At 41.4% G+C, this 17,969-nt stretch overlaps 1 protein-coding gene across 1 annotated transcript in view; it reads left to right on the top strand.

Moving 5' to 3' along the window:
* The window catches only part of HCN1 (hyperpolarization activated cyclic nucleotide gated potassium channel 1), a 184,272-nt gene that overhangs the window by 121,105 nt on the left and 45,198 nt on the right, over nucleotides 1–17,969 (top strand). The window contains exon 4 of the mRNA XM_080972498.1: nucleotides 5,658–5,876. Coding sequence (XP_080828624.1) covers nucleotides 5,658–5,876 — 219 coding nt within the window. The remainder of the gene's footprint in view (nucleotides 1–5,657; nucleotides 5,877–17,969) is intronic.

The following is a 17,969-nucleotide window of genomic DNA, read 5'->3' as shown; positions in this document are numbered from 1 at the left end:
GGTACACAGCCCTCCCTGAGAAAGTGGTTCAGGACCCACTAAGGCAGGGAACAACTCTTTTTGCCAATCAGCCAATGCTAGCAGTCAGAACATACAACAAGGTGAATGGCTACATTTAAAACGTAAAGCAGGTAGGATCACAGCATGCATAAAAACATCAAGGCTCGTGTTTAACATGCTTCCATCTTGGCTAATTTCACAAAAAAACATTTTGAGAATATAAGATTGCCCCTGTGTTCCTCTGATCCACTGGCTTGAGCATAGATGTTTACATTCAGCATCTTACTGCTGTGAATTCCTGGGGCATGGTAATGTAAATTTCCATAAAGACTGTTTCTGCACAGGAGGTGCTTTAAACTTGGTGGTTTCCACATTGTATACTGAGTATTTCTGCAAAATGCATTGTTTGCTGTGGAAAGTATGCATCCGCTGAGGGATGTCCCCCACCCCCACAGTTTTTTTGTAAACAGCTTCCATTGCCTTGGAGGTTCCATTTGCACTTCTTAGAGAGAGAACATGCTGTGGAATAGCTAGTCAGGTTTATATCACTTCACTCCTTCAACTGTCTGTCTCCAAGACTTGTTACTATATAAAACTTAGGAATCATCTGTTTTTATTTTCTTATCAGATCACCACTGTTACCAAGTCAAAACTTGGCTTGGCCATAATCTTTCAGCAGTAGTCTGTTGTATAATGTCTCAGTTACTAACAACGCTCTATTTTCAATATTTTAATTAACAAAAGAGGACAAGGAAGGAGAAGCAAGCTAACTTTCTAACAAGTCACAGAGACATTCCGAGAGAAGGATTTTAATTCCAAGAGGAGAAAAAATTCTGCAGATATAAGGGACTTCATTTTCTTAATTTACTAAAGAGAAGAATTCTAGACTGAGGCTGTGCATGTTACCATTTGCACTATATCCAGAAACCCACTACTGTTTCTTTTAAAGCTGTGAACACACGTTAGCCACCATCTATATCTATTCTGCACTTTCTTGAAAAATACTACTGCCGAACCAGCTTCAGTTCAAAGGAAAACCCAGTATGCCTTAGAATGTTGCTTTGCTAATGAATATTGCAAATCCTTCTGTGAGAAAAGAATGAGGCTGCTGCGTTCAGAGCAAAAACAAAATTCAAAGCATTTGTGCTCAAAATATCACTGGAAACAGCCAATAATTTATTTTCCCTTTTGCTGCAAAGCAGAAGCATCTGCTTTGGGGCAATAATTCTGCAAACCCGCACCACCAGGCTGTGACAGCTGGAACTAGCCTGCCGTAACAAGAGAAGGAAAGCCCCATTTAGGCAATAACCTTCAAGCTTCAAAATTTCTGAATCAATTTATATCCGAATGTGGGTGTATGGATGAGTGATGATAAGCCTTGCCTAAGGGACGAAGCTGCTGTGTGGCAACAGAGCTGATTTGCTTGACGAGAGAATCTCCCAGGAATAACTTCATCAAAACTTGAAAACACCATTAAACAACAGATGGTTACCTGAGATGGTGGCTGCCTTGTAGTTTTGAGGATGGCGAATGCACATTTCTACCTGTGATGATGAATCAATCATCCATCCTCAAACTAGAAAGAGTGCATGCCTTGCCATCTGTCCTGGTAAAAAAATAAAATAAAAGGTATCAGAGGTGAGGCTGTGGATTAAAGAACAATTGAACAACAACATCAGAGGTCACCAAACATTTTAGGCCAGTGGACACATTTGGAATCCCCAGCTGGCATGGGCAATGGTGAGGACAGATGGAAATTGTAGTTGTCAACATCCAAAGAGCATCAGGTTTGGGAAGGCCGGCTAATGTGGAGCTCAGTTGGTAGAGCTCCAGGCTGTGGGTTCAAGCCCCACGTTGGGCAAAAGATTCCTGCATTGCAGGGGGTTGGACTAAATGACTCTTGTGGTCCCTTCCAGCTCTACAGTTCTATCATTCTATGAAGGGTAGTAAAGGTAAAGGGACCCCTGACCATTAGGTCCAGTCGTGACCGACTCTGGGGTTGCGGCGCTCATCTCACTTTATTGGCTGAGGGAACCAGTGTTTGTGGACACATTTGGAATTTTAAGAAGGTGTTGAGGGCACCAGTCCCAAATGTCTGCCTGCCTGCCTGCCTGGCTCTCTCTCTGTAATATCAGAAAATGGTTGCTGTGGGGGTGTCACAATGGTTGCCACATGAAATAGGACTTACAAAATGGTACAGGAATATCCTATCCACTCCCCAGTCAGCCATCCCATCAATGAGGGAAGAGGCAGCTACGTCAGCTGCTGCTGTGTTCGCCAATCTGTTCTGAACAGCTGAGTGGCCAGGCCTGGCATCCAATGAAATGAGAGCATGTTCAGGGAATGCTGGAAAGGTGAAGCCACTGGAAACAGGAACTGAGCAGGAAGAGCAAACCGTCTCTTCCGTATTGTGGATTTTTGAGGAGGGAGCATTTACACAGATCTTTCACGGGCAGCATATGAGGTAGTGGTGGTCACATGGGCACCTGCAGGTGCCACATTAGTGACCCTTAATCTATGTGAAAGATGTGCATTGCCTTTGGAGATGAAAGACATGGCCAAAGAGGTGCTTTTCAGCCATTCCGGTCCTCCACTTGCTCTTCTGCCTTCCCTGTTTAACCATGTCCCTTTGCTTGGTGGGATGGGAAAGGGCACTTGGTGGCATACATATCATACACCAATGTTTATGATGAATACTGAAGGGGGGGGAATGAATTCTACTTTCTCTCAGGCTGTGGTCAGCAACCTAGAGAGTCTCTTGATCAGAAATGTAGGTCTCCCTCAGTGTTGAGTTTGCACCAGTATAATAATAATAATAATAATAATAATAATAATAATAATAATAATTTATTATTTATACCCTGCCCATCTGGCTGAGTTTCCCCAGCCACTCTGGGCGGCTTCCAATCAAGTGTTAAAACAGTACAGCATTAATATTAAAAACTTCCCTGAACAGGCCTGCCTTCAGATGTCTTTTAAAGATAGGATACCTGCTTATTTCCTTCACATCTGAAGGAAGGGTGTTCCACAGGGCGGGTGCCACTACCGAGAAGGCCCTCTGCCTGGTTCCCTGTAACCTCACTTCTCGCAGGGAGGGAACCACCAGAAGGCCCTCGGAGCTGGACCTCAGTGTCTGGGCTGAACAATGGGGGTAGAGACACTCCTTCAGGTATACAGGACCGAGGCTGTTTAGGGCTTTAAAGGTCAGCACCAACACCGTTGTTGTTGTTGTTGTTGTTGTTGTTATTATGCCACTGAGCTGCCTTGTTTCCATGCAAGGAGGGTTGGAGGAAGCCCACTTCCCTGAACTTAGAAACCTAGCATGCCAGGAAGAAACATTTAGTTTATTCTTCTCAGTGACATACCCAGAGACATTTTTCAAACAGGATTATTTTGTTCCAGGAAAGCGTTCACACATGCAATCGCCTGCCTGCAGCCTTAAAGTGGCACAGTATAGGAAAATGACGGTGTCGCTTTAGCTGATAATATACTGCTTATTGTAAAAAGAACATATTTCCAACAGAACAAGTCAGTTACAACTAATTGAGTCGCACTGCTTGCTCTGTTAGTCGTTGAAATCTTCTGCATGCCTTTTCAGAAGTAAGCTCCACTGAGTTAGTGGATATTGGATTGCAGCTTAGCTTCATCCTGGTTATCTTTTGCTGTGTGGGACCTCTGTGTGGGAGGCAGTATTCCTTGACTAAGCAGCATAGAAAAGACCCTTAAACACAGAAGATGCACTGTATTTAAACACTGATTACTAAGGAAGACCTATAAATTAAGGCTTAGACTTGGTAGACTAATTGCAAATAATCAGCGACCGGTGCTTTTTACAAACGTGAAGATTTCCTGACATCCTCAAGCTTTATTACATAATCAATCCTTGGATAAACAGCTTTCGTATTTGCCACAATTACTGTCTTTAATAGGTTATTTCCCCCCTCAAATTAATGTTTTTCTATTTATATCAGTTAAAATGGATTACTACTAAGCTGAAGCCAGCGATAAACTCGATGTCAAATAAGAAATTAAATGCCCCCTTTCCAAGGTAGATGGCATGCTTCCTCCAGCTCCTCTGAGGAGCAGAAGAGATTTTAAAATGAAACAAAAATGCCGCATTTTTGTAGGAGCTTTTGGCAGGAAGGAGGCTAACAAAATAACAGAATAGCCCTGTTTTAAAAGTCGATGTGGAAATAAAAGATTTACAGTTTGGATTACGTGTTTCTAAAAACTATCTGCTTTGGACCAAAGTGTATGGGGGATGGGGATGTGTGTGTGTGTGTGTGTGTGTGTGTATTCACCTGAATCATAGAAAACCCACACTTACCTAAACCTCAGTCCATATATCCTTTGCACACCATGGTGGAAATCCATGCATGATCTCTGACTGAGTAAATTACAAGAAGGTCATCTCCTATCCTGTGCTTCAGCAGTCTGAGGCATGGGTGACTCCGGGTTGCTGCATTTAGACTCTGCACACAGCGCTAAACAGATATTCTCTGCTATCTGCTCTTGCAGCCAATTCCCTGTTCAGAGGAGGAAGAAGGAAGGGCTGGGGAGTCAGTTCACCCCTCCCTCTTTAGCCATGTAATCAGCACTGTCAGAGGTTTGCAACATATTACTTATTGCCAGCCCTCCCCATCCTGGTGCCCTCCAGATGTTTTTGAGTACAGCTTCCATCATCCCCAGCTGGCATGGGCAATGGTGAGGACAGATGGAAATTGTAGTTGTCAACATCCAAAGAGCATCAGGTTTGGGAAGGCTGGCTAATGTGGAGCTCAGTTGGTAGAGCTCCGGGTTGTGGGTTCAAGCCCCACATTGGGCAAAAGATTCCTGCATTGCAGGGGGTTGGACTAAATGACTCTCGTGGTCCCTTCCAGCTCTACAGTTCTATCATTCTATGAAGGGTAAAGCTATATTAAAGGTAAAGGTAAAGGGACCCCGACCGTTAGGTCCAGTCATGACCGACTCTGGGGTTGCAGTGCTCATCTCACTTTATTGGCCGAGGGAGCCGGTGTCCGGGTCATGTGGCCAGCATGACTAAGCCGCTTCTGGCAAACCAGAGCAGTGCACGGAAACACCGTTTACCTTTCCGCCGGAGTGGTACCTATTCATCTACTTGCACTTTGACGTGCTTTCGAACTGCTAGGTGGGCAGGAGCAGGGACTGAGCAACGGGAGCTCACCCCGTCGCAGGGATTCGAACCGCCGACCTTCTGATCGGCAAGTCCTAGGCTCTGTGGTTTAACCCACAGCGCCACCCGCGTCCCTTAAAGCTATCTTACTAGTTATCAAAATAGTACCTGTCTATTTATTTATTTATTTATTTATTTATTTATTTATTATTTTAAATACGTTGATCCCAAGGCCTTGAATGTCTTCTTTTCTTTCCCTTTCACCCAGTGAGCTTAAGAATACAATATTGGTAAGGAAATCCAATGTGTGAAACAGTTTTCTGTGCGATTGTATCGATATCTGACATCCTCGAAGGCATTATTGTGACGATGTAGTGATAATGAATATCCCTTTTAACATTTCTGAGTTATGTATTGAAAGGACGCTCCTTCAAGATAAGTTATCTTCTTCTGACATAGGCTCAGATTCCTTTGTTGCCCTAGCTGACTCAAACCCCTTCTCTGTTACCTTTCTCTGTTGCAGAATGATTCCTGGGGGAAACAATACTCATATGCTCTCTTCAAAGCCATGAGCCACATGCTTTGCATTGGTTATGGAGCCAGAGCCCCTGTCAGTATGTCGGATCTCTGGATAACCATGCTGAGTATGATTGTGGGGGCCACCTGCTACGCCATGTTTGTGGGTCATGCAACAGCCCTGATTCAGTCTTTGGATTCATCACGGCGTCAGTACCAAGAGAAGGTAATTTGCTCTGAAATACGACTTTTGTTTTCAAAGCCTCTAGTTATCAAGTTGTGTTAAATCTTGTGGGGTGGAGTTTTCACAGAATCTGTTCAGATAAGAAAGAGAGAGAGAAATGATAGATAATTGCCTGGTTCACATGTAACACTAATCCATGGTTTGTTGACCAAACCATGAGCTAACCACAACTAGACCGTGGTTTATTTATCCAAAGCTTGCCTTATTTTCTAGCTGCTGTCACCTCCCGTATTTGTAGCTTGGGGAACTGCTGAGGTGAAATAGCCAAAAAAACTATGGTTAAGGAAATTTGCACCAAGCCATAGTTAAAACAAACTAAGGTTCATAAGCCAATGACAAATCATGGCTTCAGATCGTGGCTTGTTGACAGGAAACAAAATATAGTTAAACCAGTAGGTAGGGTTTGGATGATCAAACAGCCATATCTGAATAAACCATGGCTAAATGTTATGTGCTAACCAAGAGGATAAAGCCACAGAGAATATGCTGGGGCAGGGAGGATAATACCATCTGTGAGAATTTCTTAGTATTCATAATCAAGTATCGTACATTCCAAATGCTTATTAAACCCATCCTGTGACACATAAGAAGTTATTGAACTTCATGTGCAGCTTCCTACTGAAATTATCTGGGTGATTTGATCCTGTTGTCCTGTCATATACTACGTTGTGACAAACAGTGTATATGTGTATAAGTATCAGAAAAATGTAATTTCCTTCCTTAAGAATGTCACCCTCTGTAGATTAGAAGGAGCAAAACAGCCACCAATGATTATACCTGCAATTTATTTTGCTTTAGTGTCAGTTATACAGTAGAAAATACTTATAAACAGAGGGAATAAATGTGGGCAAAAGACCAGCTTTAAAGAATAAAGTGTTTATAATACATTGCAAGGAGATTCTGCGGGGTGGGGGTTGAGGCAACAGATACTGTTCGATCAACAAGGCTGCAGGAAATTCAATGAGGGAATGAACTGAAAATAGGAAGGTAATATAAAACTTTCTGTTAACAAAAGGCTCAGTTGATCTAAATGGGGAGGGAACAGAAGAACCTAAAGCAGTAGGCATTTTGATCAGCAGCAGATGAAACCTGATCATAGTATCTTCATCGGGAGAGGGATGCAGTAATGAGGGTTTGTGAAGACAGAGGGTTGATGTAGAATTGTCAATGGCAGGTAGTTGAGTTGGATGTTGGCATTCAAAGTAAATATCTGAACAAAGGAGAAGATGCTAGAGCTGAATCCAGCTTGGAGACCAGATTCATGCTTTGTTATAACACATTTAGACTGCTGCATTGTTCCCCGTCCCATGAAGAGTGTCTAGATCCATGGTTCCCAACGTGGGGCACATACCCACAGGGGGTCAATTTGATTTTTAAGAGGGGCAATTTGATAATGAGTTAGACCAAGTTAATGACCTTTTAGGCTTCCTCCACGTGAACAGGAGTTCACTTTTTGAATAATAAGAATTATATGTCAATGGGGGGGGGGGTCAGGATTTTAGAGATGCTTAGGTGGGGCATGGCCAAAAAAAGGTTGGGAACCACTGGTTTAGATGCTTCATTTGGTACAAAATACAGCTGCTCAACTACTAGGCAGCATCAGGATTATATTACTCCAATATTGAAAGATCTGTGCTAGTTGCCAGTGTTTCCCAGACTCGGTTTGAGATGTTAGTTTAGGATACTGCTACCTGTAAGACATCCTCTTGATGGTGTGCATGAAAGGATTTTCTCCTGTGTGCCTCCCAGATTGTGGAATATGCTCCTTTCAGAGCGACCTTTGGTCCTCGCCCTCTCTGTTTTAGAAAAGTTAACAAGACACATTTTTATGTGGCCTTTTAAACGTTTTAGTAGTGTTTGAAATGTTTTCTGTTGCTTGTAATGTTTATATTATGTTTTTGATTTTGATTTGATAGTTTTCAGAAATGTGATGTTTCTATAAATACTATAGTACAAATGATTTTTGGCTTGAGAAAATAATGGATTTTAGAATGCTAGTATTGGGTGATTCTTTAAATTTTAATACTCATCAGCTGTTACTTAAAAGATTACGACTTGACAATATATATGTGAGTTCATAGTGTAGTGCAAGAGAAAATGTAAATTTGTAGAAACATTTATTTAGAGTAAACGGTACTAAATACTGGCTTTCCCGACTTTGTATGGAAGCTGAATTAATACCCTTATGTTCAAACTCAGGTAGCATTTAACAATTGCATTTTTTGTACAAGAGCAAGTAAACCATTAAATTAGATTTTCATTTACCCGTTTCACTCACATAAACAAAGGAAACACTGAATTAAATGGTTATTTATTTTTCTTTGTCGTGAATAAGTATTCCCCCCACCCCAGAATTTTGAAAATCCTGTAATATTTTGATTTCCACAAGTCAGCCCTTGGTGGCCACTTGTTGGTGGAAAGTTATCATATATAAATTAAAACAAATGTAAATCATTAGGCAATTAAGATTTATGTTTGAAATCACCCTTATGCTTTTTGAAGGTCTTTGAGAGCCAGGAGTTCGTATTAGGTTTCTCCGTACCTCTGTGATATCTGGTACTGGAAGACTCTTGCTATTAAGATCTGATAGGGCAGACTACCTCTACCATGTCCATTGTTTGCAAATCCAGAATTACATAATGCATAGTCTGCCTGCAGAGGATGCCCTTTTATTTGTGCATATTTTGGCTGGGTTATCTTAAGACGTTATCTATTTTGAGTCTCTTGGGATCTACCGTTCAGATAGAAAAACTAAATCTTAAAGTTGAAATGATAGACAGAAGCCATCACCTGTTTCTTTGGCTCTAGTACTGCTCTTTTTGTTTCACCCTGTGTCCCTTGTGGGCCTGAAAACTGAATGCACTGAATGATACTGAGTGAGTATCATGCAAGCCTCTGATAAGGATTATTCTCTTTTGCTTACAAAGAGGATAAATGGCTGTTTCAAAGACTAGGTTTCTTTGCTGCCTGTTCTGTCACCACATTTCTGCATGTTAAAAATAGGCTTATTTTCCTGTAAACATTTATTTGACTAAAGGAGGATATAAAATCCATCAGGAGAATTATCAGTATTTCTATGATAAAAGGGTGCTGGGATTCTTTTATATCTGGATGCATTTTTCTTGTCTTGAAATCCAGATAATTTCAAAATGTACTAAGGAAGAGTGCTGCTGTTGTTTTTCTGGTCTTGTTTCTGTCCTTATTTTTTAGCGTTTGTATTTCATGCCACATAATAGATTTCGACTTTGACAGATACTTGAGCAAACTGATAGTAATAATCACTTTGGTGCCACCTGCTTTAGGGAAATAATCCATCAGCTGCATTTAGTATTGAACTTATGTAGGCTAGCTTGCATGATGCAAATGTCAGAATTGCTGAACAGCTTCAACCAACAAAATCCACCTGCCCGAGATTTTGATGGCTGTTTTCAGGACCCTTTGGTATCAGAGGTCTTCTGTTCCCAACCTCTGATATTTCAGTAATTTGAAGCCATTGAACAGTCCGCTTGAACTTTTCGAAATTAGATGGTTTCAGATAGTTTGCAGAATGGACAAAAGGCTGGAAGCTGTTCAGAATTTGCAGGAGACAAAAGCAGATTAAAGGACAATGGCTGACAACTCAAATGGCCACTGGACTAGAGCATGCTGAACAAAGGAGCAGTGGGCCACAAAAACATGCCTGCACGTGCACACACACACACACACACACACACCATGCAAGAGTGCTCACCCCTTTTCCACCAACATTCCTCCATACCATCTCCCTTCCCCTGCTTTTTCAGATCCTTTTCATAGACAGCTCCAAACAGCCAGAATTCTTGGCAGACTCATGATAGCCTTAGTTCGTTGGAGTGAGCAAGTGACTTCTGCTATGCTTGTGGTATTCTTGTAGAAGATAATTGGTTCTTTTTCATCCCCAATATTCTCTGTATATTCATTGCAATTCTCCAAATAACCCTCCCAAAATATGGTATAGACATTTAATATAAATAAAATACATATGTCATGTATAAATACAGTTGTTTTTCTCCTGGATTCTACCTGCTCTAGAGATGATAAATAGCACAATCCTTTCCCCACACCCCATTTTCTTTGTCATGGGAATTTACCTGTAAAACGTCCTTTCAGCTTGAGTCATGCAGTGGTTTTCTCACAGTATTCCACAGGAAAATGCACAGTAAGCTCATTGCGAAGACAGCAGCTTTTTCATAGCAAAATTAAATCAGTTCTGTGGGAAAGAAGTTAGACGGGGAATCTAACTTTGCAGGCATCTTTCTGTGTCTGTGCTTGAACCTGCTGCCTTTTACTGGGAGATTCCTAATGAAAGAAGCCCAAGGTTGCAATCCTGCAGATCTACGTGTGCACAGCCTGTTCTAGTACACATTACAAGCTTTTAAAAAACCATGTTTCAGGCTGCTGAGATTGGAGGTGTTTGTGACAAGGATGGCCTATCATCTCCACCTGATAGCTCAGTTGGTATAGCATGAGACTCGTAATCTTACGGTCGTGGGTTTGAGCCCCACATTGGAAAAAAGATTCCTGCATTGCAAGGGGTTAGACTAGATGACCCTTCTGGTCCCTTCAACTCTATAATTCTATGATTCTATGATGTTGGTCCCAAAAGAATTCATGGGAGAGCAATACAAAGTGATTAAGAGTTTAGAACCAATTTTCAGCTTTTAATAGGGCGGGGGAGCAATTGAGGGCACATATTTGGTCATTTGTTTTTAATGGAAAGTTTATTATTCTTATTCTTCTTATATTCCACCTTTCCTCCAAGGAGCTCAAGGTGGTGTACATGATTCTCCCTGTTCCCAATTTTATTCTCACAACAACCCTGTAAGGTAGGTTACACTGAGAGGCAGTGACAAGCCCAAGGTCACCAAGTTAGCTACATGGTTGAGTGTGGATTTGAACCATGATCTCTCAGGTCTTGGTCCAGTCCTCTAACTGCTACACAATGCTATCTCAAAGTTCCCCCTAAATCAATGAGACTACATGCTGAAAACTCGGTAGCCCAGTGTGTGAACAACTCTATACATAGTTCTCTGATGTACTGCTGAATATTTGCATACTAATCGTCATGCTTTAGCAAAGTCCTTCCTGAAACTCTCCAGCCAGAAATGAAATAGAAGAATTGAGTGCTCAGATATCAAACATTTGCTAAGACTGGAACCAGGGGTTCAGTTTACAAACCAAGAGTAGCTACCATGGTGCCCTTCAGATTTTGCTGCACTATAAACCCTATTCTTCCCAATGATCAGGGCTGATGGGAGTTGTAGTCCCATACCTCTGGAGGGTCTGAGGTCGAAAAAGTCTGGAATTAACTGGTATCTGAGGCAACCTGAACATTGATAGTACAATACCGAGAAATAAAGGAGCGCTTAGAGGCCTTCCGCTCTAACCCATACATGGCATGCCTATCGTTTCATTGCTCCATGCTAGAGAACTGTATACTTCATGATTCACAACTGCATATGTTCGAACAATGAGAGTCAAGTTACTGGAAAGAAAAACATTTGTGATAACATCGATGAAGGCTTGATCCATATATGCAGGTCATCACCTTGCAATCATCAAGTGATAAACATGTGTGTTAACCAGCCCTCTGTGGGTTCCCTGCTGTCGTTTGACAGGCTCAGAGATTGGTGGAAAATCTTGTGTTTCCTCTACCCTTTTCCGCTCAGTGTCCATGCACATGTAAAGCAATACTGTGATCCATATCGCTGGGTTCACTGAAGTATTAATTTGTTTTTTTCACTTCTGTATTTCAAAGCATTAGTTTGATCCTTGGTGTGCTTTGCTGGCTCTTGTTGACTGCTGAGAGCACATAGTTAATATTTCCGGTAGAAGTGTTCCGTGGACGGCTCCTTTAGCCTGTGCCTTATCTCCTACAAAGCGGAATCGAAGCTTTCTGATGCTATTGAAGATGCAAGATGAAACAAAATATAATATTGCATGATCGATATTTGTGGCAGTTTAGCGGGGGGAAACACAGCAAAAGAAATCTGCTGAAAGGTTTGTTGAAAAAGTACAGTGTGTAAAAAAATTATCTCTATGATAGTCTAAAGATTTTTACCAGGGAAGTGTTTTGATGCATCTATTTTTATTTTGTGCAGTGTATGTGTGTGTAACACAGTGAGCAAAGTAACATGACCAATTTCTGGAGGTCATGTCCCATTGACGTCATTAGGAAGAGTGAATCAGATGCTAGATATTGTCTGGACCAAGCCTTATGCAAATTCTGAGACACTTGCATGGAAGTTTGTAAAATAATGACAGTTATTGGTGGGATTTGCCCTTTGATGTGTAGTGGACAAAATCTGGGTGACCGTAAAACACCCAGAAACAAAGGAAGCCCTAAAATCTTTCCACCAGTGGGAAGTTTGGTCCCAGGACCATTGAGCCACATGACAATGTCAATGGGAAGCAATCTCTTACTTAAGTACTGCTGCATAATACTTTATAATTAACATGAAATGCAAGGAGAGAATACAAGGAAGGTGAGAAAGTGAAAGGCAAATGAGTTTGTTGTGTCAGCTTAGTTATGATAAATTACCTCAGGCAGTTTCCCTTATGTAAAAGCCCTACTGTAAGGAGAGTGTCTCATTAATAAGTAGGAGAAAGTGACAAGATGAGTTATAGTGGAGCAATCCACATTTAATATGGTACACACGTGTGATTATAAAGAATGCTATCAAATATCTCTGGAAGAGAAAAAGTTGCTTTAAAGACATATACTATCTTAAACCAACTCTTTAAAGCATATTCTAAACTGAAACCCCTGTATACAAAGACTCACTCATTGCCAATAGTATCTTCCATTAAAGCAGGAGCCTTAGATAGGCCTAGACTCAAATCACGGTGACTAATTTCTTCTAACATAGCAGAATCCATAAAGGAGGTGATTGGAGTGAGTTATAGTTGTACAGAAAGAAAAATAGGTAAAATGGGCAAAGGCTGCAGCAAGAAAGTGCTGTCAACAAATCAGTTGCAATAATCAAGCTAGCACCAATCGCACAAAATGTCTTCTCATGCTAGTGGTCTGTTTCCATTAGCAGTGTGATGTTAGAGCAACTTAATTCACACTAGATTGCCCTTTCTTTTCCATGAACCAGAAAATCGCAAGTCTCAATTTTCCAGTTCACAGAAGAAGAGCTGAGATCTATTGTGAGTTAGTCACCGTAGTGTTTACAGTATTCCCGCAAGAAGGCAATCATTTGTAAGAGTGAGCTTGAAGCAGAATATCTGAAGTCACTCACTTTACGAGTCTGCCATTCCCTATGTTGGTCTGGGCTGAGAGATGTCTGGTTTTCAACATCATGATAAACCAGCTAAATGTCCTGGGCAACAGCTACTACTTAGCAGTCTAAAACTGACACATTTTTAGTTACTTTTAACTCATCGTTACAACTGTTATTTTATAGTACAAAGCTACAAGGGCTGCAGTAATCACGATGACCTGCTTCACGTCTCCCCCCCCCCCCCATTTTTACTTGGCACACACACAGTGCTGGATGTACCTATAAGCTAAACAAGCTATAGCTTAGGACCCCACTCTCTTGGGGCTCCCCAAAAAAATTAAAGGGAAAAAAACTAGATGTACATTTCCAAAATACAAGATAAAAAACAAATAAAATTAAACCTACATACAGCAACAGTGTTTTGTTTTGTGTTGTGTAGGCTCCTATGGTGTAAGTAATGGGCCCCGCCTGCTAGCCTGCTCGCTAAAATATCACTGGTTTGCTCATTTCTATATATAGGGTGCCAGTGTTGTGTAGTGGTTAAGAGCGGTAGATTCATAATCTGGGGAACCGGGTTCGCATCTCCGCTCCTCCACATGCAGCTGCTGGGTGACCTTGGGCCAGTCACACTTCTCTGAAGTCTCTCAGCCCCACTCACCTCACAGAGTGTTTGTTGTGGGGGAGGAAGGGAAAGGAGAATGTGAGCCACTTTGAGACTCCTTTGGGTAGTGATAAAGCGGGATATCAAATCCAAACTCTTCTTCTTCTTCTTCCTACATTCTGCATGGCAATATGTGCAAATGGCTTTAGATACCTATTAGATCCATAAATTACCATATAGCATATATTCAATGCAAAAAACAGCAACAATTTGTTGTTGACAAAGGACAGCTGGACATATAAAGGGCCCCATTACCTGTAGTAGCTTAGGGCCTCATCAAACCTAAATCCAGCCCTGCACACACACACATCATGATTCATGATATATTGTCATGTTGGATATTGTGAAACCATTACCACAATGTGGACTTCAAACCAATTTAGATGTTGTATTGATACATCGCCCAGCAATGCTAGAGGACAAAGCTTAGAAACACAGGAAGCTACTTCATACTGAATCTTTCCAGTGGTCCATGTAGCCCAGTGTTCTCTACACAAAATGGCAGTGGTCTTCTGGTTTTCAGACAGGAAAAATTCCCAGCCCTACCTGGAGATTTTGGGGATTGGACCTCAAACATTGTTAGGATTGTACTGTAAGTGAGTCTGGATCCCAGGCCATTGCTTTGTATAACTCCGTATTTAAAGAACATAGAGAGTCACAGTTAAATGGCATAACTATACCATTTGGCCGATAACAGTCCTCCAATCAGTTCTTCATATAAAACGATTTTACTGATTCAGCCTAAGAAATAGCTGAAATTATAGTACATGTCACTCTGGGTGAAATAATGTGAGTAATCAAAACCATTTCATGGTGTGGCTGATGCATGATCAATGTCAAAAAACCTCAGTATGATTTTAAATGTTGTTTTTTTTAGTCGTCTGGGTTTAATGGGTGTTCTCTTTCAGTGCTATTTAGATACAGTTATTTAGCTTGTGCCTTGGGATTCTTAATTGTACCATCTGTTGAACAGTAAAGGAAAATAAGAAGGTTGCTTATATTTATTTACCTTGGTGTTTATTAGTAGTAATAATAGCAAAAGCTCCTCCCTCCAAAAAAAATTAGTTTTTGAGCTATTTTAAAAGAATGTTTTTAGAAATTTCACAAAAAAATCAAAACTTCCAATAAGAGCTGCCATACACCTAGATTTTCCTGTACATTTTAACCAATTTCTGAAAATTCCACCTGGGCAGTATTTTCAGCGGATGAATCCCAGATATGTCCAGGAAATTCTGGACATATGCCGGCCCTATGTTTAGCACAGGAGGGGTCATTTTCTTTAAATTGTGGGATATTTGTCAAGTATAGCCAAAATACCTTCTACTTGGTTTGATTAACAGCTTGTTCATGACTGACTGAATGTGAAATGAGGTATGTTTTCCCCCACCCCACTAGATGACTTCATGTCATCTGATGCACTGACATATCAGGCTAACAGTTAGGCTATCACAGAAAGGCATGGTTCTCACATAACACTAAACTATGGCTTAGCAGTATGCGCAAACCCATCACAGCAGCTTTACTATGGCTTATATAATAACTATGGCCAAAAACCACTTTTCGACCAAGGTTTATAGCTGGTTTATAAAGCTTAGTTAATGTGAACTATAGTTTAGCATTATGTGCGAATCCTGACCTACTCCTTAACCATGGTGAAGGACTGTCACTGCCCAAAAGCTACAGAGCTGCGAGTGAAGAGTGGCAAAAGAATTAAACTGCTCTCAGGGCTCGGCTGCTCTCATTGGTACTATTAACTATTCTGTGATGAAAGCTAAGGTTTAAGTGATTGTCTGCCAAGTGTCTCTGTTTTAGCTGTGGTTTATTAACTATGGTCGACATTATAGTTAGGCATGGTTTAGCATTATATGTGAACCTTTACCATGCGCTCCAAGTACTCCCCCCCCAAAAAAAAATAACCTTCACTTCCCATCCCTTCCCTCAGCAAAAGGGTTCATCTTACTTGGTTTATTTTCTGCCAGGAAGGCTATGCACATACTTAGAGCTATCAAGCTAATAATAATTGTAACTGTTTGTCAAAGGTGGTTTGATGGCCTCACTGCCTTTTTTTTCCTCAACAGAGAAATGCAGTTATTATTTTTAGCGCTGTGAGCAGTCTTCTGCTTGCCATGTCTGCCAGCTCATTCCCTCATCCAGGACCCCTTACTAAATTACCTTCCAAGAATTTTTATAATACCATTTAACTTCTGCTCAGTAATTAAACATTTCATCTCAATAGCCAGTTTATACAATGTCTTACTATTGTTCATTTCAGTTACAATGATTGAGAAATTAATTAAGTTTGAGTGAATTTTTTGAAGAAGATTCATGTTCTCGGTCTGTTCCCATGGAGTCAGTGGTTTGCTTTATTTTATTTCTTTAATATAGAACACAATGCTCATAACTTAATTTACTTTGAAGTAATAAAAAAACCCACCTCATGCTGAAATTCCATGGAAGCGAGGCAGTGTCTTCAGATATCATCCTTATCAGCTTTCCCACCTTCCATAATGGCCTTCCTGGGGCCAGTCAACAAAGCTGAAATTCAGGGTTTGGCCTCTTTTTGGGTAGCCTTGAAAGAGGATCGGCCATTTTTTTGAAAAATAAGACTATCAATTGCTGTTATTCATTATAGCTAGGTATAGGCCTTTGAGCACCAGTTGCTGGGAATCACAAATGGAAGAGTGCTGTTGTGCTCATGTCTTGCTTGCAGGATTTCATAGGTATCTGGTGGACCACTGTGGGAACAGGATTTTGGACTAGACAGACCCAACAGGATCCCGTACAGTCTTCTAACCCATAACCAGGCAAATAGGTGTTGTAGGTTCTATTCTGATACACCTGCCATGAAACAACTTTGGAGCCACAGTTGAACATTCAATTCTCTTCAAGAAGGAACACCTGCAAATTATGTGTAAGGTAAAGGTAAAGGGACCCCTGACCATTAGGTCCAGTCGTGACCGACTCTGGGGTTGCGGCGCTCATCTCGCTTTATTGGCCGAGGGAGCCAGCATACAGCTTCCGGGTCATGTGGCCAGCATGACTAAGTCGCAGCGCACGGAAACGCCGTTTACCTTCCCGCCGCAGCGGCACCTATTTATCTACTTGCACTTTGATGTGCTTTCGAACTGCTAGGTTGGCAGGAGCAGGGACCGAGCAGGGGGAGCTCACCCTGTCACAGGGATTTGAACCGCCAACCTTCTGATCGGCAAGTCCTAGGCTCTGTGGTTTAACCCACAGCGCGTGTAGCCAACACATAAAATCAAAGCATCCCACTTAGGCCCAGCTCTGTACAGATCTCCTTATTCCTGAATTGGGAGAAAACCTGAACATATATAACATCAAATAAACCTAGCAATTAAGGCTTTTGGGGTTGTTGTTGTTGTTTTACCAAACAGCATATGAATTTGATCCTTACCAGGTAAGCAAATGAGGGTTTGTGTCATTCAGTAATCAGGGTCAACATACTGGGTTTCAAATGCTGTTCATTACATTAGCAGTGAACATTACATTGCATTGCTGGCTAGCTCCTGGCCACAACAAGGCTGGTGATAGCTTGAGCAGCCTGGTGAAGAAGAGGAAATTGGGAAAGAAGCGAGTTGTGAGAAAAAGAGAGAAAGAGACTTAGCTTGGTAGGGGACTTACTCAAAGTCTCTTTCTCTCTTTTTCTCACAACTCGCTACTTTCCCAATTTCCTCTTCACCGGGGTCTAATGTGGATTTAATTGCCTATTTGTGTCCATTTCTCCCAAATAGGCAACTCCCACAAAAGGAAAACAAGCGAGGCTACTTCCCTAATGTTAGGGCCCAACCCATTGCCACCTGGGCACCTTATCTCCTGAGACGGCCTAGTATCCCCTATAATCTGACTTTGTGAGACATATACTAGAGCATTTGCTCAGCAACAACAGCACCTGGCCTCACATCTGATGCTAATCCTGTGTGACATGTCCTACTTTCAGTGCAGGATATTATTTTCATTCCCCACCTAACTGATACCTGGGGTCAGTGTTCACCTCTTAAACAGAACAATAGGGATATTAATTGGGCATTAAAATATCTGACTTGTTAGCCAATTGAAGGCTATATACTGAGCTCTCACTGGGAGCTGGTTAAAGTCCTAAGTACTCTCCCCAGTGAACAGAATATGGGTTGTAAATTCTGTGAACACTAG

This window comes from Podarcis pityusensis (assembly GCF_964106645.2).
Source record: "Podarcis pityusensis genome assembly, chromosome: 11".
In the NCBI taxonomy this organism is placed as follows: Eukaryota; Metazoa; Chordata; class Lepidosauria; order Squamata; family Lacertidae; genus Podarcis; species Podarcis pityusensis.
The sequence above is the reverse complement of the archived record's forward strand: the minus strand, read 5'-3'. Positions and strand labels throughout refer to the sequence as shown.